At 44.0% G+C, this 27,664-nt stretch overlaps 1 protein-coding gene across 1 annotated transcript in view; it reads left to right on the top strand.

The window, feature by feature from the left end:
• Nucleotides 1–27,664, top strand: part of ARMC9 (armadillo repeat containing 9) — a 172,496-nt gene that overhangs the window by 63,149 nt on the left and 81,683 nt on the right. Inside the window, exons 16-19 of the mRNA XM_061148523.1 lie at nt 1,098–1,174; nt 4,887–4,961; nt 21,423–21,513; nt 24,770–24,825. Coding sequence (XP_061004506.1) covers nt 1,098–1,174; nt 4,887–4,961; nt 21,423–21,513; nt 24,770–24,825 — 299 coding nt within the window. The remainder of the gene's footprint in view (nt 1–1,097; nt 1,175–4,886; nt 4,962–21,422; nt 21,514–24,769; nt 24,826–27,664) is intronic.

The following is a 27,664-nucleotide window of genomic DNA, read 5'->3' as shown; positions in this document are numbered from 1 at the left end:
GTTGCCTTTCATTTTTCCCTCTTAGAAAAACTCAAAACAGAGTGTGAAGCATGTCCAACTAGGTGTAAAGCTATTGAATCCCTAAAGCCAACATGCCCCTCTGGCCTTAGAAAGAATAGTTTATGTTACTCAATTATATGCAATATATATGTTAAGAGGAAATTGAATTACATTATATTTTTCCCCCTCTTTTTTACATTATTCAAAGGTAGGAAATGAAGAATTATGACTTGTTTTATCTGAAGACAGAGAAGTATGTTCCCAGGGTTCTATGGGATTAAGTTGTGACATTAATCTGACGTTACGGCAGAGCGGTGACGTTTAACCCAGACTCCCTGCTCTTAATCACAGTCCCCTTTTCCATTCCATCTCCTAGAGATGGGAATTCCCATGTGACATCTCAGGTCATTTATGTCTTGATCAATAAAGGGAGTGATTTTTGCTCTCGGACAGATTCCACCCCACTTAAATGATCTGTTCCCTGAAATGGAAGAAGCCTCCTTAGAAGAGCTGCCCTGAGCAGTCCCAGTGTTGGGAGAAGGATACCTGGATAAATAGCACCTTCCCCCTCAGACGCTGTGGAATCTGAACCTCCTGTGTGTTGTTGACTGACTAAAGGACTTCTTTCAGAGTTCTCTTTTGAAAAATAGCATATGCAAATTTCCTAGCTTGAATGCATTTATCAGGTTATAATCAGCTTTTCTTGATTATCATCAGTTTATCTTCAGTGATTGTGATGATGATGTTTGGAACCACTGCGACAGCTGTAGGTTTTTCTGTGATGGTGTGTGCACTTGGGAGGAGTGCGATTCCTTGTGTTTCCTGTAGTGAGCGGCTCTGTGCTCTGCCCAGATGCTAAGAACCACTGCTTCCTGGACACTGGGAGCATGTTGCCCTGTACTGAGCTACTTAACCTCTACATCGCCTTTTGAGGTGGACCCTAATGATTTCCAAGGGACCCCGGAGGGAGAAACAGGGCCTCACCCAAGATCACCCAGCTCATAAGCAGAGGAACCGAGATTCGTTTTTAAATCTGCCTGACTTGTGCCTCTGAGTTTAGACGTGACCTGTTCTGTTTTGCTGTTTTTCTCCTAAAGGGAAGAATATGTGTGCCAAGGTGGCGGGCCTGGTGCTGAAAGTGCTTTCAGATCTGCTCGGCCATGAAAACCACGAGGTACTCAGTCAGCGCCGCTGGCCCCGGGCTCATGGGAGGGCTGGCCCGGGGTACTTACCTCATCACCTTCCTCCAAATATCTGTATAAGCTGTGCCAGAGCTTTCTATCAAATTTTGGAACCCGGAGCAGGAGGTGGCTTCCGGTTTCCGGTGTGTGAGCACAGCCGCCTTCACTGGTCTGTGCCGCTCCCTCCTGGGCGTTATTTTTTTCCTCCTCCTCCTCTCCCCACCCCTTCACCCCTCCCTTCCACGATGGCGCTCCTCTGCTGGGTTTAATATATGTCCCTGGACGTGTATATAGCCTGATAATGTATTTAATATTGTGGCGTGATTAATTTGTATGAATAGCAGTGCCCTCTCCATTTCAGTCTTTTCTTACTCTTTTCCCCGCGTAAGGGGAAAGGACCCCGTCTTTAGGTCGTTTCCCCGTTGCTCTCTGTCCATCGAGAGCCTTCACTCTCGCCATCGCACAACAGCCCCCTGTTGGCAGCCCTTCCATTTCACTCGTCCAGCCCCCAGGGGTGCCCCCCCACTTTGCGTCCTCGGGGGGACATCTCCACCCTTGCCCCTTGAGGACCCAGGCCAGAGCGTCCCTGGGGTGTAGACACTGGTCACTGCTCACCCTGTATGTCAGGGTCCTGCCAGGTTGTCCTGCAGGGTGGCCGTCCTCGCTTCTACCCTCACCTGTGTCCTCCTCAGCCCCTCAGGGGAGGTTTTCTAGCGTGTAGGGTTCAAGCCCTTTTTTAAATGGAACAGAGGTCTGGATGAGCTAACACACAGTGCGGTTCTTCTGTCACCTGCTTGCTACAAATGCCTTTGCAGAAACCATGGCATCACTTTGCACCTGAAGCCAAATCTCCGCAGAGCTCTGCCCTCCCTAGCTCAGGCACAGGGCTGTCTCCGCAGGGACACTGGTTCCCACTGGGTCAGAGAGAAGCCCTCGGTCTTCCCACATCTGTTCCCATTTCAGACAGCTCCCATCCTGGCCATTCCTTTCATATCTCGTGTTCCCCCAGCACCCCGGCAGCTGAGTGACCTGGACTGCTTTAGCGAGTGGAGGCTTATTCATCTTTACAATGCCTGAAAGTGAAAATCGCTCAGTCGTGTTAGACTGTGTGACCCTATGGACTATGCAGTCCATGAATTCTCCAGGCCAGAATACTGGAGTAGGTAACCTTTCCCTTCTCCAGGGGATCTTCCCAATCCAGAAATCGAACCCAGGGCTCTTGCATTGCAGGCGGATTCTTTACCAGCTGAGCCACAAGGGAAGCCCAAGAATACTAGAGTGAGTAGCTTTTCCCTTCTCCAGCAGATCTTCCCCACCCAGGAAGTGAACCAGGGTCTCCTGCATTGCAAGCAGATTGTTTAACAACTGCGCTGTTAGGGAAACCCTTACAGTGCCTACCGTGCCTTTATATTTTAAACTCAGTGAGCTCTTAGCTACTTCTAGACCAGAGTGAACTCTCTTCTCCATTTTATTCAACTCAGGCAGTTGAAACCAGTGGGAATTATATCCTGTCACCTAACAGTAAAGTTTGGTTCTAAGTGTTGGAACTATGTCAGCTCTGAAAACTGAATAGACCAAAGGATTCAAGTCTTGTCATTAACTCTTGCCAAAGCATTTGCTTTGAAAATGAGAAGGAAAATCCATATATATATATGGTTATTCATTTGCTCAGTGATGTCCAACTCTTTGTGACCTGCAAGCCAGGCTTCCCTGTCCTTCACCATTTCCCAGAGTTTACTCAAACTCATATCCATTAAGTCAGTGATGCTATCCAACAATCTCATCCTCTATCATCCCCTTCTCCTCCTGCCTTCAGTCTTTCCCAGCATTAGAGTCTTTTCCAATGAGTCAGCTCTTTGCCTCAAGTGGCCAAAATACTGGCATTCAGCCAATGAATGTCCAGGGTTAATAATAATAATAATTATATATATATATAAAATATATTGGAGCCTAGAAATGTATTTCCTACATAAACAAAATTCTCACACACGTGTCCTTATGAGATAGTCATTGTCTTGAAAAACAAAATCCAGAAGCCATAAAGAAAAAGATACCCATAGTTGAATATATGAACTTCAATCATATAATCATATGGGAAGAGATTTGCATCACATATGACAAAAGTTTTATATCCTTTATGTGTGAAGAACTCCTATACATTGATAAGTAAGAGTCAAACAGAGAAAAATAGGAAAAAAAGATAAAGTATGTAAAAGGATAGTTTACAGAATAGTAAATCTTGATGATTTACTATAAACATGAAAAGATGTTCAGTTTCTGCTAGTCATCAGGGAAATGAAAATAAAGACAACTATACAATGCCCTCTCTTACCTGTTATATTAGCAGAAATGAAAAGTGATAATAAACCCAGTGCTAGAAAAGGGTGGTGGGAAATGAGTCCTTCCCCCTACCCATGGTATGGAGAGAGCATTGCATACAGTCCACTCCAAAGGGAGGGCTCATTTATCAAGTCCTGTCTGGCCTAATGGTAGGGTTACCTGTGTGAGTAAGACTTGGGTCCTGTCCTTGAAGAGCTCATAGGGGAGACATAAGTATAAATCTTAAAATACACTGAGTCCAGCACAGAAGTGGAGGGATGTATAGGAAGCAGGGCAGAGCACTCTGGGCGCTCAGGAAAGGGTTACTTTCCAGAGAGACATATGTGGGAAGAGCATCCCCAGCAAGGTGAGCTGTTAGGATCAGCCCAGGGCATGCCCCAGTTGCTGTGTGTATCCGGTAGTCCGTTAAGTAGTGTGGAACCTATGCAGTGTGCATTTCAAGTGGCAGGAAGGGAGAAGCCGAGGAAGACTGTATGGAGGCCAAACCTCGAAGGGCCCTGTGTTCTCTAATCAGGAGTTAGAACTTCCCAGGGCATTTCTAGGGGGCTTCCACAGTGCCTCAGCGGTAAAGAATCTGCCTCAATGCAGGAGATGTGGGTTCAATCCCTGGGTCGGGAAGATCCCCTGGAGGAGGGCATTTGCAGCCCACTCCAGTATCCTCACCTGGAGAATCCCATGGACAGAGGAACCTGGTGGGTTTACAGTCCATGGGGTTGCAAAGAGTCGGACACGACTTGAAGCAACTGAGCACGCACACAGGGAGTTTTATGGAAGGTTTCCAAGGTTGGGAGAGGGATTAATGTGGCCCAAATTGTAGACTCTCAGCAATGATTTGATAGTTGGATGAAAGGGTGAACGTAAAGGCGGAGAGATCCTTTTGGAGCAATGATTTGATGGTTGGATAAAAGGGTGAATGTAAAGGCGGAGAGATCCTTTAGGAGATTCGATGTAGCACGGGTCATGGGCAATGACATCTGAACAAGGATTGTGGCAGCGCATGTGGACAGGAAGGGTTCCCATCAAAGATGACTTGTAGACTCAGCATTGGAGAGGAAGAAGAGAGGAATCAAGGATGCCTCCAGGGGTTCTAATCTGAGTGGTCAGGATGATATCAATTAAACAGTGAAAGGTAGCGGGAGTAAGCTGTGGGAGGGAATGGTGCATGCTCTGCTTTGAACTCTCAATCATAACCTTTGTCCTGCAACATGCCAGCGGAGATGTCTGTCATTTGGAGCTCAAGGGGCTGTGAAGATGGCAGTGGTCACTCTCCTCACCAGCCAGGCTGCTCTCCAGGGTGGTGTGTGATAGTTGAGTTGTATGATGTTTGAGAACTTGCACATGACTGTTTGTTTTCTCCCCTTAAAGATACAGCCATATGTGAACGGAGCTCTGTACAGCATCCTTTCCATTCCATCCATCCGTGAGGAAGCTAGAGCAATGGTAAGCAAATGTGCTCGTGGGGTCAGTCACCATCTATCAGCGCCACGTTCAGAAGCTGTTAGCGCAAGGGCCTCCCAGTTGGGCCTCAGGGGAGGGCTTCGAAGGGTTTCTAAACTCCCTGGAATTGTATCCCAAATACATATTTGCCGTTCTCTGGGAGCACAGTTTGTGGTTTTTATCAGATTCTCAAGGGATCTCAGCTGACAGAATTAAGAACTACAGCATCAGAAGTTCCTTTGTTGTTATTCAGTTGTTAAGCCATGTCTGATTCTTTATGACCCCATGGGCTGCAGCATGCCAGACTTCCTGTCCTCCACTGTCTCCCAGAGTTTGCTCAAGTTCACGTCCATTGAGTCGGTGATGCTATCTAACCCACCTCATCCTCTGCTGCTCTCATCTCCTTGTGCTTTCAATCTCTCCTGGCATCAAGGTTTTTTCCAGTGAGTTGGCTCTTCACATCAGGTGGCCAGAGTATTGGCACTTCAGCTTTGGCCTCAGTCCTTCCAATGAATATTCAGGGTTGAAGTTCCTAGCAGATTTATTTTTTGGAAAGTTGTAGACCTTTCTAAAAGTTTTAGTGACATTTTAATTGGGGGCTTTGGGAATGCTTATGGATTTCATAGCAGGAGAAGCTTAGCAAGAAAATGATGAAATTGGACAAGTCATTGCTCAGATTCATGTCCAGGTCTCCTGGAGAAATCGTGGCAATGAGACCCGGGGCACTCACATACTCCTGTAATCCGCAGGCATCTGGTAGCAACCAAGTGGGACAGAGGCGCTGATGAAGATGATCCAACTGGCTGGTTGGAAAAGAGTAAATTGAATATTTAATGTGTATACATTAGTGCTTGCATTGGAGACATAAAACAAACCTCAGGTGATTAGGATCTTCTTCTGTGATGACAGATGTTTCTAGATCTAATCAAAACCACTGGAGTTTTGTCCTTTTTCCTTACGACTTGTGAAACCAGGTTAATTGTGTGCGTGTTAAATACTTAAGATGAAGGGGTTAAATATGTTTCCACTCTCAGAACACAGGCTAAACTCAGTTTGAGATCAATGAAGCATGCTTTTCCACTTGGCTTTGCTTACTTAGAAGAATTGCTAAATCTTCTAATGGGTCAGCTACAATTACATCAGCAATTATGCCAGAAACAAAAACTTACTTAAAGTCTATTCTGTGTGGTCACAGTAAACAATGAAACTGAATTACCTACTGCTTTTAAAGAAAAAAAATGTGCTTTTTCAATACAGACCAAGGGAAAATAAACTTTTTATTAAATTCCACATTATAGTCATTCAGGTGAATGAGAGAGATTGTCAGCCAAGGCAGAGGACAAGGAAGAAAGCACGTAGGTTGAAGAAAAGGAGAGAATGGAGGTGACATGGAGTCCAAAAGCACGAAGGCCAGACATCCAGGGCCCAGGGGTTGAGAAAGTGTGGGGGTTGGGGGTGGTGGAGAAAGGAGACCAAGTGGGGCAAAGAGACTCACTCTTGTGGGACACAGAGGGGCAGCCCTTGGAGATCATCCAGGCCAGAGAGAAAAGAGGTGGAGAAAGGGACAGCCTCAGAGCCCTGTATCCAGGGAGGTCAATATCCAGAGATGTCACACGCCTGTCACTGGAGCCCCAGGAGGAGAGGGGAGAGGTAATGAGCAGAAAAAGGGGCTGAATAGACAATGATGAAAAAGCATAACCATAGTAATACAGCATCTGGGGATGGGAAGCCCCCAAATGTTTGGAAATTAAATAGCACAATTGTATTAGTTTTCTATTGCTTCGTAAAAAACTATCCCAAAGTTTAACATTTTTTGAAAAATTAGTGCCTCACAGTTTCTAGAGGACAGAAGTTGGGGAGCACATTAGCTGTGTGGTGCTGACCAAGAGTCTGTCCTTCGATTCAGCTCAGGCAGCCGAGGGCAGAGGATCTGCTTTTAAGCCCATTGTCGCATTGGCTATTGTCCGAGGACCTCCTTTCCCAGCCAGTGGCCTCTCCACAGGGCTTGTCTCTACACGGCAGCTGGCTTACCCCCTGAGGGATCCTAGAGAGACAGAGAGTGCGCCAGACAGCAGCCACAGTCTCCTTGGGACGTATGGAGAGAGCAGCATGGAGACATCCACACTGCCATGTGTGAGATAGACAGCCACGGGGAATTTGCTACTTGACTCAGGGAACTCAAATCAGGGCTCTGTGACAACCTGGAGAAGTGGGGTGGGGAGGGAGGTGGGAGGGAGGTTCAAGAGCGAGGGGACGTAGCTCTACCTATAGCTGATTCGTGTTGATGTTTGGCAGAAACCAACACAATATTGTGGAGCAGCTATCCTTCAATTAAAAATAAATAAATTTAATTATATATATATAAAGAAGTGGTTACATTGACCTGTTGCCCTAATGGTCCGGGAGCAAGCAACGAGAATGAAGACAGAACACGAAATCTGGCGCAGTGGGTCAGGGGACCTGAAACCTCTACTGGACTGAGATGCAGAGTTCACTCTGAGTCCAGCTTTTGTTCCTAATTGCAGACTTTCTTTGATCTTATCTTTCTCAAAACACTATACTGACATAGTCTAGGTATTCTTGTTTTTACCCCTGGATGTTCCCTTCTGGCCTAGTCTCAGGAGCAATCAGCAAGTGTTTAGGCAGCATTCAGGCCTGACTCCAACTTGATGTTACAGGGTCCATGCTTTCATGATCCTAGCTATACTCCCTTCTAGGTCTGGCCTTGGGGTTTGTAACAAGGAGATTATTCTAAGAGAAACATAAACAATTATCATTAACTGATAATCCCTCAGTTTCTTAATATATGCTGTTTTCCGAGATTCTGCTTCTGTGGAATTTCTCAAAGCTGTGAAAGTACATTATTAAGAATTCCCACTACTTCTCCCCCTTTTTGTTTTTGTAGGAGTAGATACGCCAACCAAGCAACTTCTTTCTTCATCAGTTCTCAGATGGGTTCTCTCATGCATTTGAGGACTAGACACAAGACAGTCAAAAATAGACATTCTGATATTATGGTACCAAGTAATCCTCCTCCTAAAGTTTTAATCCACATCATGGGGTTAAGTTTATGTAAGCTTTCCTAAATTTCTTCAAATAAATCAGTTTCTGGGAGTAGTTGTAAGTGAGCATTCTGTATATTAGACATAGTAGCCTGTAATTGGGAAATATCTAAGGATAGATGATCACAAACGTGTACTTTCAAATGTTTAGATAATTGTTCCAAGTATATGCACTTTGATGCTACTTATAAGGTGTGACACAAAATGAAGAGATACTCCAATCACACTTAAGATGAATTTGAAATTTTGCACTTTGTCCCCTAGTAGAAGAACTGCATTTTCTCAATCAGTCAATCACTCATTAATCTCTTGGTCTGTGTGGGTTTGACTTCTCCAGGCAGGATTTGCATTTTGGTGCTGTACTTACCAGTGGAATTGTTTGTATAGTTTGATACAGTGCCGTCCCGGCTACTGCCTTGTTGTGGCTATAGCAATAACTCCCATAATAGCTGCTACAAGTGGCCCAATAAACCTCTTGGAACATTGTAGTACTTTCTTTATAACCTTTAAAAGAGCATGTGTTTTAGGGGAGCCTTCCCAAGGTCTGGTTTGATTTACTGGAAGCCATATTCCCAATCTCCTTCTTAGTATAACAAATGAGTGATGAGAATTATAAAGAATTTAAGCAGGTATATAATTTGCAGTGCTGGCAAGAAAGTGCTTGTACACTTTCACTGATAGAAATTGTTCCTTTCAAGAGCGCATAAAGATCTCTCACACAAGCATGAACATAAAATGTCCAGTTTGTACTGGTGTTAAATGTCAGTGAATAATTAGTTTTATTGGAATAATGTCCATCCCAAATTTGGAATTTTTTAAGACTTAAGGCCAATTTCCAAATCCTTTCTTGCCCTCTTCCTTGATCTAATTGTGGGAAGGGGGGTGACATGCCACTACCATGTCATATAATTGGATGATCTGAATGAGTGGGAATATTGGTATGGTTAGAGACTTTACACACCTGCCAATGCAGCCTTTTGTGAGGATTGCAGGACTGATTTTGATGAGAGCAATTAGAGACTACATACCCTGTAGGGGACCAGTCCCATACAATTCCATAGGAACCATTAATCAAAATTACTCCCTCAGTCCCTCAGCAGTTATTCCACTGAATACGATCTTGTTTTTCAGTCCACAGCTCACGATGTTCGCCTAAAGGTCTGTCTGATTTGGTGTCATTATTGGGTTCTGCGTCATTACAAGCAAAACTCAGACCAGAGAGAAGATGTCGCTGAACCTTAGGATAGTTATGATTTAAAGAATTAGTGGACAGCCTGGCTTTCATAGATAATTTAAGACATCCTATAGCCAGTCCTACACAAATGGCCAGGATTCATACCCATAAGTAACACTGAAGGGAGTCCTTTTTTCTTGTTTAAAAAGAGGAAGACATGTATCTTCAGGTCCTGGTATCCAGGAAGAATCATTAACATAAGCAGGGATCATAGAATCCCCCCAGTCAACGGGTTTTAGTAGTGAGTGGTTAGGTATGTTTGCCCAATAAGTATAATTTTTAGATTCAGCTGTTGCTAGGGGGTATACTCACTGTGGTGGTGATAAGAGCAAACATGGCAACAGCCAGACTGTTAGGAGTGACAACTGTCCCTTCATCTTCTAAGATCTCCTCTGATTTCTGTGTTAACCTTTTAATTTGTCCCCAAGTGGGGATCTTGTTCTGATGTGTTGACAGGAGGGGAATCGCTATATTTGTCTGTCTCAGATTCAAGCCTTCAAAACTCATTATTGGGGCTCTACATCTCATGCGAAGCGCCTCTCCCGTGGGAAAGGGGTGTTTCTGAATCACCTGGGGAAACTCCCAAGGCTTCTTTTGAAGATGTGGTTATTGCAACCGTCTGGCATGTAGGACAAGTCTGCACAATCTGTTTAGCTTAAGCCCAAGTGATATGAGACTTGGTTTTTAAACATTTTGAATTACAATGTATCAGATCATGAAAGGCTGATGCCTCTGTAAAGGCTGGAAATAAAATGGCATCAGCTTGAGCATTTCTTTCTGTTAAGGGACCTGGTAAATTAGTATGAGCCTGAATATGAGTAATGTAGAATAGAAATTGTCGGTGTCTAATCACTTGTTGTAAATTTGTAAAAAGTGTATATAATGTGGATGGGATAGTATCCTTAATAGTTGCTGTTTCTATATGTTTAGTGATATGTGCAGAATATTGAGAATCAGATAAGATATTAATTGCTTGGGGAATATTTTGTAATGCATGTGTAATAGCCAGAATTTCTGCTTGTGGTGTGGAATATCCAGGTGTTTCAATAACTAGCATAAACGTGCTTGTATATCCTGCTTTTCCTCAGGTAGTGCCATCTGTAAAAATGAAAGAAGCAGAGGGAATGGGGTTGACACTAGTAATTTTAGGCAAAATCCATCTTGTTTGTTTTAAAAACTGCAAGATAGGTAAATCAGGATAGTGGTTGTTGATCTGTCCAATATAATCAGCTAAAGCTAGTTGCCAAGATAGTGAATTTTGAAGAGACTGTTTTAATTCTTTGGAGATTAGTGTAGTTCAAATAAGGCAGGGATCATGTCCAGTAAGTTGTTGAACACGCTCTTTTCCTTTTAGAATTATAGTGAAGTCGCTCAGTCGCGTCCGACTCTTTGCGACCCCATGGACTGTAGCCTACCAGGATCCTCAGTCCGTGGGATTTTCCAGGCAAGAATACTGGAGTGGATTTCCTTAGAATTATAGTGGTTATCATATCTAAATAAGGGGTAATAGATTTTGTTTGTGAATTAGGTAAGAATATCCATTCAACTATTAAAGGAGTTTGCATAATCAACCCAGTAGGGGTATAAGAGGTAGGGAAGACAAACAACTGGAGAGGCTAAAGGGTCTGCTGCTGCTGCTGAGTCACTTCAGTCGTGTCCAACTCTGCGACCCCATAGACAGCAGCCCACCAGGCTCCCCCGTCCCTGGGATTCTCCAGGCGAGAACACTGAAGTGGGTTGCCATTTCCTTTTCCAATGCGTGAAAGTGAAGTCGCTCAGTCGTGTCTGACTCTTCAAGTGACCTCGTGGACTGCAGCCCACCAGGCTCCTCCGTCCTTGGGATTTTCCAATCAAGAGTACTGGAGTGGGGTGCCATTGCCTTCTCACTCAAAAGGGTCTATTCTGTCTATTTGGCAGTTTTGTACTGCTTGTTCTATAATTGCTAGTTCTTTCTCAGCCTCAGGAGTTAGCTGTCAGGAGCTATTAAGCTCTGGATTTCCTCTTAATAGAGAGAATAAATGGGATAAAGGATAAGTTGAAATCCCTAACTTAGGTCGAATCCAGTTAATATCTCCTAGTAATTTTTGTAAATCATATAGAGTTTTAATTGAGTCTCTGCTTATTTGTACCTTTTGTGGTTTGATTGTAGTATGGGTAACTGTATTTCCTAAGCACTGAGAAGGTTCAGTGTATTCTAGTTTATCAGGAGCCAAATACAAGCCAGCACATTCCAAGCATTCCTTTAGTTTTAAAAACAATTCCTGTAGGCTATCAATATCAGGTAAGGCACATAATATATCCATATAATGAATGACATATGCATAAGGGAATCATTGTTGCACGGGGTGCAAAATTTTGACAAATACTGGGACTGTTAATTAATTAATTTTATTAATTGAGGTAATACAGTCCATTGAAATCTTTTATGTGGCTCCTTTAAATTAATGGAATGAACTGAAAAGGTGACTCTAGATTGATCATCAGAGTGTAAAGGAATAGTGAAAAAACAATCTTTAAGGTCAATAACAAACAAATGCCAATTTCTTGGAATCATATTAGGATTAGGTAGGCCGGGCTGTAAAGCACCCATTGGAACAGTAATAGCATTAACAGCTCTCAGATCAGTAAGCATTCTCCATTTACCAGATTTCTTTTGTATAATGAACACCAGAGAATTCCAAGTGCTAAAGGACTCAATAATATGTCCTTTGCTAAATTGTTCATTAACTAATTCATGTAAAGCCTCCAATTTTTCTTGTTTTAGAGGCCATGGCTCTGTCCACACAGGTGGATCAGTTTTCTAGTTAAGAGGTATGGGTGTGGGTGGAGGAAAATTAATACAAGCAGTGGCCACTAATGAAAAGGGGGCGGTTTGAAATCTTGAGTAGTCAAAGAATAAATTCTTCCTTGTTCAATTTTGCCCAGTCCCATTCATGGTATATTACCTTGATTGAACACAATTTGGCAATTGGCCTCAATCTATTGACTTGGAGGAATATGTATCTCAGCATGCCATTGTTCCCAGAGATCGCGACCCCATAGATTGACAGATATATCTGCCATATAAGTTTGGATAGTGCCTGGTTGTTTATCAGGCGCTGAACAAGACAATACCATAGTGCTTTGCTTTAGTCCTTGTGCCTGTCCTAGACCTACAATAGATATTGGAGCAGGCCTAGTTGGCCATGCTTTAGGCCAATACATAGAGCTGATGATAGAAACCTCGGCTCCAGCATCTATTGAACCTTCAACGTTTTTTGCCACGTATATTGATTTGACAAGTGGGTCTGGATTCCAAGATCTTTTCAGTGAGAAAAATACTAGCCTTGCCTGTGCTTCCAAATCCGCTGGAGCCCTGCTTTTTGTCTGAATATCTATACCCACACAGTGAAGTGAAAGTCGCTCAGTCATGTCTGACTCTTTGCAACGCCATGGACTATACAGTCCATGGAATTCTCCAGGCCAAAATACTGGAGTGGGTAGCCTTTCCCTTCTCCAGGAGATCTTCCCAATCCAGGGATCGGACCCAGGTCTCCCACATTGCAGGCAGATTCTTTACCAGCTGAGCCACAGGGGAAGCCCAAGAATACTTCCTGCCTTGCAGGCAGATTCTTTACCAACTGAGCTATGAGGGAAGCTGAGCAGTTCTATCCCGTTTAGAAACCTTCCAGGGAAGAGTGGTAGAGGCCATAACCTTCAATTCTCCTTCGTAATAACTGTCTGTAACTCCAGTATATGAATTTGAACTCCCCGGGAAGTCAGCCCCAATCTTCCTAACAATAATCCAATTGTCCCCTGTGGAAGTGGAGGACCCGGGGAGGAGGCAGAGGAAAAAAATCCCTCATCATTTTCCTCGGGAGCTGAGGAAACAGGTTTCGAAGGTGGCTTACCCGTTTCCCTATGCTTTACATATTCTGGTTTTTCAAAAGAGTCATCATCACTTTCATCAAAAGAATCAGAAATCTGCAAAGGTTCCAGTATTGACTTAATTAATGCCCACGTATTCCAAATAGAAATAGGGAGCAGAGTTCCTTTTTCATGATCTTTTTTTAAACTCGGCTCCAACCTTTACCCAAACTTTCAAATCTAAGGTCTCTCTTGACAGGAGCCAGCAGCAGTATTTATCCACTGCTTGCAACAGTTCTAATAATCACCCTTCACTAATAGAAGCTCCTCCCACTTTTAAGAGCTGTCTTAATAAACAAATATATGGGCGATGGTGTTCTGCACTCTGAACATTTCCCATTTTAACCCTGATTAAATGCCTGAAGGACTTACCAGCGGGAATTTTCAGAGGCCTCTTAACAGTCCCAGGTTCTGCATCGCTGTAGTTTTACTTTTACTCATAGCGGTCATTCCCTCCCGCCCCATGTTGGGCGCCATTTGTTGCCCTAATGGTCCCGGGTGCAAGCGACAAGAATGAAGACAGAACACAAAATCTGGTGCAATGGGTCAGGTGACCTGCAGCCACTATTGGACTGAGGTGCAGAGTCCACTCTGAGTCCAGCTTTTATTCCTAATTGCAGATTACAAGACTTTCTTTGATCTTATCTTTCTCAAGACAGTACACTGACATAGTCTAGATCTTGTTTTTACCCCAAAGACTTCCCTGGTGGCTCAGACGGTAAAGTGTCTGTCTACAGTGCGGGAGACCCAGGTTCAATCCCTGGGTCGGGAAGATCTCCTGGAGAAGGAAATGGCAACCCACTCCAGTATTCTTGCCTGGAAAATCCCATGGACAGAGGACTGGTAGGCTATAGTCCATGGGGTTGCAAAGAGTTGGACATGACTGAGTGACTTCACGTTCACGTTCATCCCCTTCTGGGCTAGTCTCGGGAACAACCAGCAAGTGCTTAGGTGGCATTCATGCCTGACGCCAGCCTGGTGTTCCAAGGTGTTCCATGCTCTCATGATCCCGGCCATACTCCCTTCTGGGTCTGGCCTTGGGGTCTGTAACAAGGCGATTATTCTAAGAAAAACATGAACAATAGTCATTAACATAGTTTCTTAATATATGCTGTTTTCCCAGATACTATTTCTGTGGAATTTCTCAAGACTGTGAAAATACATTATTAGGAATTCCCACTACATTGACCAGCCCAGGAACAGTGTTGGGGGGACACTCAGGAGTATGAATTCTAGCAGGTGGGGTCATCTTGGAGCCTGGCTGCCACTCACTTCTAAGTCACCTCTAGATCAGAGAAGTCACAGGGAAATTAGGGCTATTAAGCTTTTAATATCATCATCATAGTGAAGTTGCTCAGTCGTGTCGACTCTTTGTGACCCCATGGACTGCAGCTTACCAAGCTCCTCCATCCGTGGGATTTTCCAGGCAAGAGTACTGAAGTGGGTTGCCATTTCCTTCTCCAGGGGATCTTCCCGACCCAGGGATCAAACCCACGTCTCCCACATTGCAGACAAGACACGTTACCATCTGAGCCACCAAGGAAGCATCTTTTGACATGTATTACAAATATTTCCCTAACTTTTCATTTGTCTTTTAGTTATGGGATTTTGGTCATATGGCAGCTTTATCTGTAGTTAAATCTATTAATATTGTCCTTTATAGTTTCTGACATAAGTTTCTACACACCCTGTGAATTTTTAACTTTAAAAAGAAAATGTAGGGAACTTCCCTGGTGGTCCAGTGGCTAAGACTCCCACGCTCCCAGTGCAGAGGTCCAGGGTTCAATCCCTGAACAGGGAACTGAATCTGACCTGCTAATAGATCCTGCATACCTCAGTACAGAGCCAGCTCGGCCAAATAAATAATAAAAAGAAAGACAGAAAGCTTAGACCGATTAGGTAAAGGTGTAAGTAGCATAAGCTTCCCTCTGGCACTTTAACCAGGATCCAAGTCCTAAGCAAACGGAAAACTCTTTTGGACACATCCTCTAAGCAGTTGCCCATTTACTTAGAAGAGAGGCCTCTAAGGGAGGTTATAGCTTCAACACGGTTTTTCTAAAACCCCATGATCTCCCCTCATTTCACTTATCGTTGAGTTTTTAAGTTGATAAAGAGTATTACATCCTTTTTGCATGTAACAGTAATAAAGGACACCAGACGGTGGGGAGAATGTCATCCGTAATCTCCCCACCTTAGCATCTGCTCACACACAAAGCCTGGAGGAGGTGGCAGGGCTGATGTTCAGATCAGGCCAGTATTTGCAATGCGTGTCAGCACAGTCGTTCTGGAAGGAAGTTTGGAAGTATATGTGAAAAATTATGAAAACTTCCATGTTTTGGATTCATTCATTTTCCTCTATCAGTGCAGAGAAGAGTTCTGCACATGAAGTTGCTCATTCCAGGATTTTTGTAATAGTGAAAAAACAGAATGTAAATGTCTGGTAATGCCTGCTCATGAAATTATGGTTCTTTTGCTCACAGTATTAGTAGCTACTGAAGATGATAATTAGAAAAAGCAGTATGAGACAGTATGGAAACTTTTTATTGTGTAATGGGGGATAAAAGAAGAATATGACATTATTATTACAATAACTCTGTTTTTGCAACTGTGTAAAACATTTGTGTGCTTGTGGGAAATGACAAAGAATACATAAAAATTATATTAGTACCAAATGCTACTATGGTGGTCTTAATGCCAAAAAAAAAAAGAGAGAGAGAAAGATATATGTGTGCCCTGAGGCCTATTTGAAATTTAAGATCCCTTCAAGGTCTGGGGCTGGAGAGCAGATGGGATCAAGAGGGCCGCCCTAATGCCAACTCCAAGGCCTTCTTGCGTCCAGGAAATTGTTGGCGTCAGACCTCCTCCGTGGGATCTAAACCTCAGCCAGACATGGCACCCTGGGCTGGAGCAGACCAGATGCTCGGTCAGTTGTGAAGGCTCCCAGGGTCTCCGGGAGAGCCAGGGAGCTGGGCTTAGAAGCCACGGAGCCTGGAGGAATGCCCACCCACCCCCTCGGGGCTGCTCCAGAGATACGCTAGCTGTGCCTTGCACCCTGCCCCCAGGCCATGCTCGTAGCCATGCCGGAAACTCAGCCCTGCTGTCCCCGGAGGCCGGATGCCACCCCAGCCAACTGTCCCAAAGATGTGTGTCCCATTGTGCCTGATTCTTCACATGGCCCACTGCTGAATCAGTCTCACACGAGCACATCTGTTTGTTGGCAGGACCGAGAGGTCATCTGCCTGCGTGCCCCTCGCTCAGGGGAGCCTGGGGATGCTCAGAGTCTGGCTGCCACCCTGGGAAATGAACACATTGTAGGAAAGCCATGTCAAGTGTTCATCAGCTCCAACTGCAGCAATTGTCCCTTACGGTTGGTGGGCCTGCTTGCTGTATTCCGTGGCCTCCATGATGTGTGGGCCTTTCAAAATTCAAAATGGACAGGATAAATTGATACAGCATTTTTACTTCCGTATATCTTCTAAATATTTATTTGTTTGTGCCAGGTCTTAGTTGCAGACACGGGATCTTTAGTTGCAGCATGTGAGATCTAGTTCTCCAGCCAGGGATTGAACCTGGGCCCCTACTTTGGAAGCAGAGTCCCGAACACTGGACCCCCAGGGAAGTCCTTATACAGCTTTTCAGAAAGCAATTTAGCAATATGTATAACGGTCCTAAAAAATATTAACACTCTTTGCCCAGGAATTCTACTTCTGGAGCTCCATACAAGAACACGAACAAAGGTTCATGTATCAAAATATTCATCACTGCATTCCTGATCATAGTGGAAAGTAGGAAACATCTAAATGCCGGGCATGGTTAAGCGGGGTCTGGTTAAGTCAGCACAGAGGCAGAGGGTGAATCGGGAGCTGATGAGCCCGGGGCTGTGTTTGAATCTTGCCTCTGCAACTTCCCAGTACCTTATGGTGTATCGTTGGGCTTATGACTTATTCTCTCAGTGGCAAAGTGGGTATTGTTTTAGTACCAAATTCATAAGACCATTATGAGAATTAAAAGAGCTGACACAGGTAAAATATTTAGAACAGTGCCTGGCACATAGCAAATATTGGGAAAATGTTAGCTATTATTATTATTAAAATTGTGTTTATAAAGATTTTATTGACACATTCAAATGGTCATAGGGTTTAGTTGAAAAGCAACAGTCTTATATTATCAATATGATGTCAGTTATGTAAACAGTGCCCATAAAGGGAGGGCATATCTCAAAATGTCCAGTTTTTTTTTATGTCTGAGTATAGGGGCTTGTGGATAATTTTAATTCTTTTCCTTTGTTTGTGAAAAAGTGAAAGTCGCTCAGTCGTGTCCCACTCTTTGCAACCCCATGGACTGTATGGTCCATGAAATTCTCCAGGCCAGAATACTGGCGTGGGTAGCCTTTCCCTTCTCCAGGGGATCTTTGTTTAGTTTATCAGTTTTCTTCAGAGAACCTATATAACTTCCATAGCTAAAAGAGGTTATTCATATGCACCTGACACACATGTTTATATATATTTTTTAATTAGTTGATTATTTTAGCTGTGCTGAGTCTTTGTTGCTGCATGGGCTTTTCTCTAGTTGTGAAGAGTGTGGGGCTACTCCCTACTTGCAGCCCGTGGGCTCAGTACTTGTGACTCGAGGGCTTAGTTGCTCCAAGGCATGTGGGATCTTCTGGGAGCAGGTATCGGATCTGTGTATCCTTAACCACTGGACCGCCAGGGAAGTTCTGTTTATATTTCCCAAGAGAAATTTCTTGTGAAGACCCCTAGTGATGTAAATGTGGACTGTTTGGGTCGGAACAAACTAGAACACTGTAGAAAGCTGACCTGCTGAGCGTGAAAGGAGAGTTAGAAATTACTTGGACTGGATGGTATTTGGTGTATGTCGTAGGCCCTGACGGGGGCTTTATCTATTTCATTCCTGAAAGACCCCCAAAGCATTTGCTATGGTTGTGCCCATTTTGCTGCTGATGAAATGAGGTTTAGAGGTTAAATCCCTTGCCCGGTGGCATAGCCAGTGAGCAGCTGGTCTGGGTGGTTTGGCTCCAGACAGCACCCCACACCTGGGTTGCAAAATCACCCCAAACTTGGGACTGGACACACCTCCAAACCTTTACCTAACAAGGAATCTGCATGTGATCCATCCTTTTCTTCCCTTCAACACTGCATACAAATACAGTCTTCTGTGTGATTGTCTTTATGATGGTCTCTAATCTCAGCGAGCTGGCAGGAATGGGCATTCCTTGTTTCTCTGCTATTTGCACACATTCATGTTCTCATTTTCACATACCTGGCTGATATACAAGTACCTGCTCTCTTACCCTTTACGTCTGGCTTGGCATTTTTATTTGGCCTGGATTATCTGAAATGACATGTTATTGCTTTCATGATAAAATATTATTATTTTTATGATTTTATTATTCCTATAATTTACATTTTACATTAGTCAAAACTTAAACATTATAATTTATGTATTTCACTTATTTTAATAAAATAAATTTCACTTCTTTTAAATATACATTTAATAATAAGTATAAAAATATATGGACTTCCCAGGTGGTGCTTGTGGTTCAGAACCTGCCTGTCAATGCAGATGTCAAAGACTGAGGTTCGATCCCTGGGTCGGGAAGATCCCCTGAAGGATTGCATGGCAACCTGTTCCAGTATTTTTGCCTGGGGAATCCCATGGATAGAGGAGCCTGGCGGGCTATGGTCCATAGGCAAAGAGTTGGACAGGACTGAAGCAACTTAGCACACACATACACACATAAAAATATATATTTAAAAGAAGTGAAATTTCTTACGGAGAAATTTTTCTGCTAAAAACTCTTCCCCCAATAATCTTCCTAATTACAGAGAAGGAATTTGTGATTTCTTAACCCCCAAGTAACAACTGAGCTAGAGATAGAAGAGAGCAAGTGAGAATTAAAAGATCTTTCAATATATGAACAGTTAATCATTTGTAAGAGTAAACTCTAGAGGAAAAAAAAAAAAAGATGGAGAGCCTGAATGAATCATTTGTCTCTCTCCACTGGCAAAAAGGTTAGATGTTGGCAGTGGTCAGCTGGTTGGTGGTGATCCTGACCTTTGGTGTTTTAGGGTTTATCTCTCTGCTTGCACTTGACTGTGTTCTTCCTCCTCTGGCCATTGCTTTGGGACAGGGTGCAGGATGGGGAAGAGGTCAGTCTAGGAGACAGAGAGACATAAAATGCAGCCCTCCTGACCATAGACAAGCCCAGGTGTGTCTGACTAGTTCCCCAGGAGCCTGGGCGCTGCTGACCACACCCTCCATGAATCTCTCTTCCCTTGTGGACTGTCCAGTTCTGCCTCCCAGGCCACTCCTTCACCTTCTCCTCTGTGGACTGGTCTGTCTCTGCCCCCCAGTTAAATGTTATCATTCTCTCTAGTATCCCTCTTCACCCTGTGACCACCAGGAACTCTGCTTGTTCCCTTGCTTCACCCACCAGCTCTCTGTTCTGAGCCACAAAGCCCTACCAGACACAGCAAGTGCAGTCTCAGTCATTTATTAAGCATCTCCTATGTGTTAATCATTGGATTAGATGCTTTTATTTTTTTAGGTATTGTAGTTTACGAACAGTGAAATGCACGGGCCTGACATATATAGTTCAGTGCATTTTAAAATTTATTTATTTATTTGGCTGCATTGGGCCATGGTTGCAGCACTCAGGATCTTTATTGGTTCATGTGGAATCTTTCCTTGCAGCGCACAGACTCTTTAGTTGCAGCTAGAGAGCTCAGTTGCTCTGAGGCATGTAGGATCTTAGTTCCCAACCAGGGGATGAACCCCTATCCCCTGCATTGCAAGGCAGATTCTTAACCACCGGACCGCCAGGGAAGTCCCTCCCTTCAGTGCATTTCCACAAACATACGTTTACATAACCAACACCAATATACATCCTTTAAAAATCTCATGTTGCCTTGAGTTGTCATCCTTATTTTATAGTTGAGGAAACAGGCTGGCAGGAGTTAAGTCATTTGACCAAGGTCCCACAGCTATTTTATCAGGAAACTAGAATTACGATCCAGATTGAACCTTTCTAGAAGACAGTGCTCTGCTTTAGATGATGAGAACTCACCGTGTTCAAAACTACACTTGGCCCTTCTTTGATTCTGTTAGAGCTGTTGATTCCAAACTGGCCTACCTGAAAAGGCAACTTATGGCTGATGTAACTGAAAAGTACAGGCGTAAGCTTCAGGCACATCTTGATCAGAATTCACATGTCACTTGATCCGTGTCTCAGCCAGCACCTCTGGACTCTGTTTCCTCAGCTTTGGGTTCAGTATTAGATACACTTTCTCCTTGTGGGGGCAAGAAGGTCTCATTAGCTCCAGCCATACATCCATGGGGTTTCCCAGGTAGCACTAATGGTAAAAGAACCTGCCTGCCAGTACCAATGCAGAAGACGTAAAAGACTCAGGTTCAATCCCTGGGTTGGAAAGATTCCCCTGGAGAAGGAAATGGCAACCCATTCTAGTATTCTTGCCTGGAAAATTCCATAGACAGAGCCTGGTGGGCTGCAGTCCGTGGAGTCGGGCTACATTCCACAGCATAGCAAAGAGTCGGACACAACTGAGCAATTGAGCACACACATACACATACACACATTCACATCCCACAAGGGGAGAGGAAGGAGGGGAAATAGGTACTTATGGGTAAGTCAGTATCTTACCTCTGCATTTCCTGGGAATTCTGTGGGTCAAAATAGAAAATTCTGATGTCAGTGCTTTGTCGTAGAGTAAATAATGCACAATATAGTGACTTTATAATTATTTTGATAGAAAAGGAATGATGGCTGTTTAAAAAAAGGTTTTATTTGTTCATTTACTTCTCTGAACATATGGTTCCACTTTTCAAAGACCATTTTTGGCCCTAAAATCCAGATGGCAGTGTATAAATATAGGGAAAACACAGGAAAGAAACCACCTCCCAAAACAGCATATTGCCAAAACTAAAAGGAGTACTTACACAGTAAAATTGTACAATAGCTTTTTAAAAAGTAAATGCATTATAATTAGGTCAGCTAGTCAAGCAAAAATAAAATAATTTCATTGTAAATTCTAAAAACAACAAAAAACAATGAACTAAGCAGAGGAATTTTTTTATTGTGCATATCCTTTCCTCCTTAAAAAAACGGGGTGGGGGGCGGATTTTATTTTATTTTATTTTATTTGGATTAGGTGGAACTATCCATCAAAAAGTAGTTTTCTCCCAAACTGAAATGTTCACTCTTCCTCTCTCCAACGCTTCCAGGGAATGGAAGACATCCTTCGCTGCTTCATCAAAGAGGGCAACGCCGAAATGATCCGCCAGATCGAGTTTATTATCAAGCAGCTGAATTCAGGTCCGTGTAATGCAAGAATCTATTATCTATCTTTTGAGTCTTTCATATGTGCTAGAAAGACACACAGTCTTTCTTCAAGGGACTTGTCCTATCTCAGCATTCATTCGAGAGGCCTTAAGGAAGCTGACGCGATCCAAGTGAACAAACAAAAGTTCAGTCAGGTGGTCAAGGCCACGTTGTCCCAAGATTAACAAACTCTCATCACACTTTTGACCTAAGTCAACATAAAAGCATTCAGAAGCAATTGCAGAAACTCTTCTCTAACCAGAAGTTCTCTTTATGTGGGCCTACCCTTCCTAATTACTGTATTTCCCCTGGCTCAGTAGGGTGGCTGTTTTCAGGTCAATGAACTATAATAAAATGGGGCCCAAGGGTCAGATAGTGAAAAAAGATGCCAGTCTTTCCAGAACCACTGTGGAAAGTGAACGCATCCTCCCAGGTGCATCCACTCCAGAAGAATCCATGTTGCCAACCAACAACTCTGGACGATGTGTCTTCTTTTCTTTCATTACTTTGACCACCCACCCGAATCCCCTAAGCAAGAAAGGAAGCCTTGGATGGGACCAGGTGGTGGGGAATCTCTTAGCTCTTTCTGTGACTACCTGATGCCTTGATCCTGACTCATGCACATGCCGGAGGTGCCTGGTGCTGCCAATATCCTGGGCCAAGTTTGTCACTTATAGCTTTTCTACATGCCCTCATCCCATCACTGAACATCCAAGTGCATAGATCCTGTTTCTTACTTGAGTGGAGGTAAGAAATAAATCACCTGTTCCCTGCTCTAACCCCAGGGCCAAGTTTGACCAAGGCCAAGCAAAAGGGAGATGCCCAAAGTCCTTCCCCAGAGGACGCCCGCTGGTGGCTTTCCTGGGTTCACAGCCAAGGCTGAACCAGGCAGTCACCTGGAGAGACCTGAAAACCCCCAAGGCAGCACGCCATGGAAATTAAATCAGAACCTCTAGTGGAGCCCCGGGGGAGAAATAGTGTTTAAAACTCCTAGGTGATTCCAATATGCAGCCAAGGTGGCGCCTCCCTCTCTTGGACGGACACAGAAATGAGGAGGCACAGGAGGAGGTTAGAGGGCTCCCCAACAACAGGAGGCAGCTGGGAGAGCAGCTGGTGAGGTTAAACCTCTGCTGCCTTCAGACAGGGGGGCCCATTTCCATTCAAACCTCTTCCCCTTTGGTTTTTATGGAGCAAGCAAGATTCATCCCAAGTTCAGGTGAGCAAGGAACAGAACTATATTTTCTGCTGTATTTCTGACTTCCATTCTGCTAGGCAGGCATGTTGAAAAAAAAAAAATCATAAAATGATTTTTTATAAATAATAAAAATATAAATAAATAATAAAAAGTAATAATAAGGGAGCCGAGGTTGCTCCCTAACATTCTCTGGGTCGGCTACAGTTTGGGAAGGTGGGGGGATGCTGGAGAAGTTGTTGCTGGTCTATTCTGTGGTCACTGACTGAGACCTCCCTCCCAGGCCAGGGGTTCTCTGCAGGGTCAGGGTCAGGTTCTGGTTGGGAACCTTCTTCAGGGCTGATTTTGTCAAGATACACTTCTGTGTCCTTTTCAGTATTCTCTCTTCCTGGGCAGCCAAGAAGCACGCTGTCTTGTCTCCCTGGCCAAGAAACACCTCTTTTTCTAACACAAAGCTAGCCCTTGGACCAGCATGCTAATGAGTGTGAGGAGGAGGGGTCAGTCTACTGTTCTGTAAGGGATGCACTTTGGCAGGAAGTTATCATGGATGGAGCTAAAGCCTTACAACCTTGTGTATTCCAGACAGACTTGGGATCTACCTGCTCAGCTCCGAAAATTCCAGTTTAAATAGAGGGCCTACAGTAGTTCTTTTTCATGTCAAGCACAGAAGCTGTTCTGTATCCATCAGGCAGTGGAAGGATCCCAGAACCCCAAACAGGGGTCTGTTGCTTTATAGCCAAATTAGAAAAATCATTGAACATTTGGGTGGAGGATCAGAAACACACACACAAATACCTTAGGATATGTGTCATTGGCATCAAGTCAGAATGAATCTACAAGCATTGTGCTGAAACCTAAAGGAGGGAGGAGAGCTGGAGAGTTTTCATCCGGTCCAGGCTTCATCCTCAAGGGGATATTAATAGCAGGGCTTCCCTGGTGGCTCAGCAGTAAAGAATCCACCTGCAATGCAGGTGATGCAAGTTCGATCCCTGGGTTGGGAAGATCCCCTGGAGAAGAAAATGGCAGCCCCTTCCAGTATTCTTGCCTGGAGAATCCTATGAACAGAGGAGCCTGGTGGGCTACAACCCAGGGGGTCGCAAAAAGTCAGACATGACTTAGTGAATAAACAACAACAGTGAATCACGGGAGCCTTCAGGAGCTCAGCCTGCTGTGACCACCAGCCTACCCTCTGTGGAAAAATGGTGGAATTTAGAAATAGGTGTAGTTTGAATCTCAACTCTCACTTACTGGGAATGTGACCATAATGTGTCTTTTATCCTCCGTGCCTCAGTTTGCTGTATGCTATAAAACCGGGATAAAAGTCAACAAACTCTACTGAGGATTAAGTCAAATCGCATGTGTGGCACCATCTAGAATAATGCTTAGCAATAATATTGATACTAGTCTACTTTCTTTCTCCTAAAGTGAAAGTGAGGTCGTTCAGTCATGTCCGACTCTTTGCAACCCCATGGACTGTAGCCTACCAGAGTCCTCAGTCCATGGGATTTTCCAGGCAAGAATACTGGAGTGGGTTACCATTTCCTTCTCCTAAATTACTCTCAAATTATATGTTGGCTTTAATTTTTCTCGTGTCGTGACTAATGTGTTCTGACAAAAATGGAGAGAGATATTTAAAATTGCTTATGCATGATATCAAACTATGCTGAAATGATACCAGGAAACAGGATTGTTTTGCTGTAACCTAACTCTCAAGAACTGAACTGAACTGAACTCTCAAGAGGGACTTCCCAGGTGACTCAGTGGTAAAGAATCCACCTGCGATGCAGGAGATTCGGGTTTGATCCCAGGATCAGGAAGATCCCCTGGAGTAGGAAATGGCAACCCACTCCAGTATTCTTGCCTGGGAAATTCCATGGACAGAGGAGTCTGGTGGGCTACAGTCCATGGGGTCACAAAAGTGTTGGACATGACTGAGAGACTAAAACAACAATGACTCTCAGAAGGGTACTTACACATCCCTGCAGTAGTTGAAGGGTTTTCTTGACCCAGGCTCCCAGCTGTGGTTATAGTTATTCATTGACCTTTTTTCCTTTGTAGAAGAGCTACTGGATGGTGTTCTTGAATCTGATGATGATGAAGATGAAGATGATGAAGTAAGTTGGAGGCTCTTCACACCACATAGAAAGCTTGGGCCAACTCTGCCGAGTCTTTTCTTTGCCTTGAAAAGTTAGCCTAGAAATGGAGATTTCAGTTCCTGCTACGTTACTTCTCGTGATTCTGTGGGTCGGCTGGAACTCAGCGGGGTGGTCTCTCTTGGGGTGTCTAGTGGCTGTTCTCCATGTCCAGGCTGGCATCTCGTCCTCCATATCCCCTCTCCATGTGGCCTCTAATCCCTCAGTGGTCCAGCCTGGACTTCCGTATTGGTTGGGGACTGGGCTCCAAAGGGAAAAAAGTGGAAGCTTCCAGCCCTCATGTGGGCTCAGCAGTCTCAGAACATCACTGCTGCTCCGGGCACAGGACGACCAGCCCACACGGGGAGCAGTAGTTAGACCCCACCCACACAAGGAGCAGGGTGGGAGGACTCGAGGGTGGCGTGTCTGGAGACTATCGGCCTTGCCTTGATGGGTTCGCTGCATTCAACATGGAGATGACATGCTCTAAGGCACTGGGGTTGATGGGAGGTTGAAAGGTGACAGGTCTTGAGCCAGTTTTTTTGCTCTGAAGGGGCAAGAGCCTTGGCCCTGGAGGCTCCCAGGGGGAATTGGTTCAGAGCCGGCAGACAAACCACTTGGCCCAGTCATTTGCATTCCTTTGTTGTGGGTTTCCTCGGCTGCGATGTCTGCTCACCTGTGTTTTTTAGAGCATGAAGGTTCAGGAGCGTGGTGTGAGAGAGAATGGTGACTCATGAGCTGTAGATGGATTTTCACATGACGAGCTTTTTCATTATTTTTCCTTAAGAACTAAAAAGCCAGATGTGGTAATAAGTTTTCTGTGGAAATAAGTGATCTGCATTTCTTCTGTTTTGTGGGGCACATTTATTCCTGAAATGAGTGCTGGAAGATGTATTGCTATTTGGAGTTGTGGGCTGTCCATTTAAAAGGTGTGTAAAGGCCAGGTTTTTTGTTCATTGATGGCATTCGTTGGGGGAGAGAGTTCATTCAAGAGCCCTCAACCCAAGAGGGCGGCTCCACCAAAGATGGGGACAGACCTGTGAGTGTCCCACCGCTGCCAGCCTCTCGCCTGCCATTTTCCTAACGGGCTGTAGGTGGCGCCAGCGGGTGCTCCTGCTCCCTGCAGTTCTGGCGGCCTGGCCAGCGCTTTCTCCAGGCCCCTTCCTTTCAAAGGTGCATCCAGACGAGGCAGGAGGCCAGCCTCAGGTCACACGGAGTTGATGGCAGTAAAATCTGGTTTAGAACAGGCATCAGCAGACCTTTTCTAGAAAGAGGAAACTTGTGAATATTTTAGCTTTTCAGGCCACACAGTCAGTTTCATTCACTGAGATGGACCATTGTAACACAAAGTAGCCATGGACAATAAATAAATGCATGAACGTGGCTGTGTTCCCATAAATCTTTTTTCAATGTGTCCTAAAGTTTGAATTTCGTATGATTTTTGTGTCATTGATATTTTTTTCAAATATTTTAAAATGTGAAAACCATTCTTAGTTTACTGGCCTTGCAACAAGAGACACCTTGGCCCACAGGCCACAGTTTGCCAACCCCGGAGAGAACTCAGCTCCTGGACACACTGGGGCTTCTCAGCACTGTGACAAGACACCACCTGTGTGCCTGGCCCTTCAGCACCATTTTATATTTTGAGTTAACATCTTAATTATTTCATTCCAATAACTTTTTGTCCATGTACAGCTTCCCTAAAGATCTGGGGTTTTTTTTCCTCCTATTATCTCTTTGAGGCTGTTTTGTTTTATTACTATTAACCCTCTTGTTTTTGTACTGCACAGGAAATTTCATTTGGTTCGACTATTCTGTTAATGGTGGAATTTCAACTTTTGGAAATTTCTCCGTGGAAGTTAAGAGTAGAATATAGCTAAGTTATAGTTTTAGTAGACTATAACTATATTTAAAAAGTTATAGTAGACTATAACTATAGAACTACAGTTATAGTCTACTGTAAATTAAAGAATAGAGAGATCTTTTAGCTTTATGGACTTTTTGCCATTCTGTGCAGATTTTTATTTTAGGAGGATAATGTATGGGGACTTCCTCATGGTCCAGTGGCCAAAACGCCACACTCCCAATGCAGGGGCCCCAGGTTTGATCCCTGATCCGAGAACTAGATCCCACATGCTGCAGCTAAGACCTGGTGCAGCCACATAAATAAACATTTTTTTTAAATAGAAAAAAAAGAAGATAGTGTGTGAAAATATTTGTTGTGATAACTAGAATTTTCAGAAGATCCTTGAAAGGGTTTAGTTGGAAAATTATAAGGAAAGGACCTATCATTTGGGGCCAAAACTTGACTCTCTGTTATGAGCTCAAGTCAGCATATTCTGGGCTTATCCTCCCTCTTGGTTCTGACTCTCACTGTGGAGGATTAGCCAGGACGACCTGGCGAGGAATGAGCATGTCTATATTTTACTCAGCTTCCCCCAAGGCCAGATGTTACTTTTTAAAATGGGGTGTGTGGTTGGGAGAAACTGAAGGGTGCTTAGACTAAAGAAAAATCTCCAAAAACCATTTGTGCAAGTCACACTGTTGTTGGAATGTGGCTGTCACTTACCAAGGTGATGACTTTGAAGGAGATGGCAAAATTATTTTAAGCAAAATTACTTAAACCCAAAACACAGATAATGAAGACTGTTTTCAGTTAGCTGCTAGTGCCTCTAAAGGTAAAATGGCTCTAGGAGGGGCTGAAGGCTGGGGTGAATCATGGCTGCCTTGTCTGACTCTGAGCTGAAATCTGTGCCCTTGTGACTTTGGCCACTAGTCTGCCCCGCTGGAGACTCTAAAGGATCCCCACGTGCATAATCTC

Source organism: Dama dama, chromosome 8 (genome assembly GCF_033118175.1).
Source record: "Dama dama isolate Ldn47 chromosome 8, ASM3311817v1, whole genome shotgun sequence".
NCBI lineage: Eukaryota > Metazoa > Chordata > Mammalia > Artiodactyla > Cervidae > Dama > Dama dama.
This window is presented reverse-complemented; position numbering and strand designations above follow the sequence as displayed.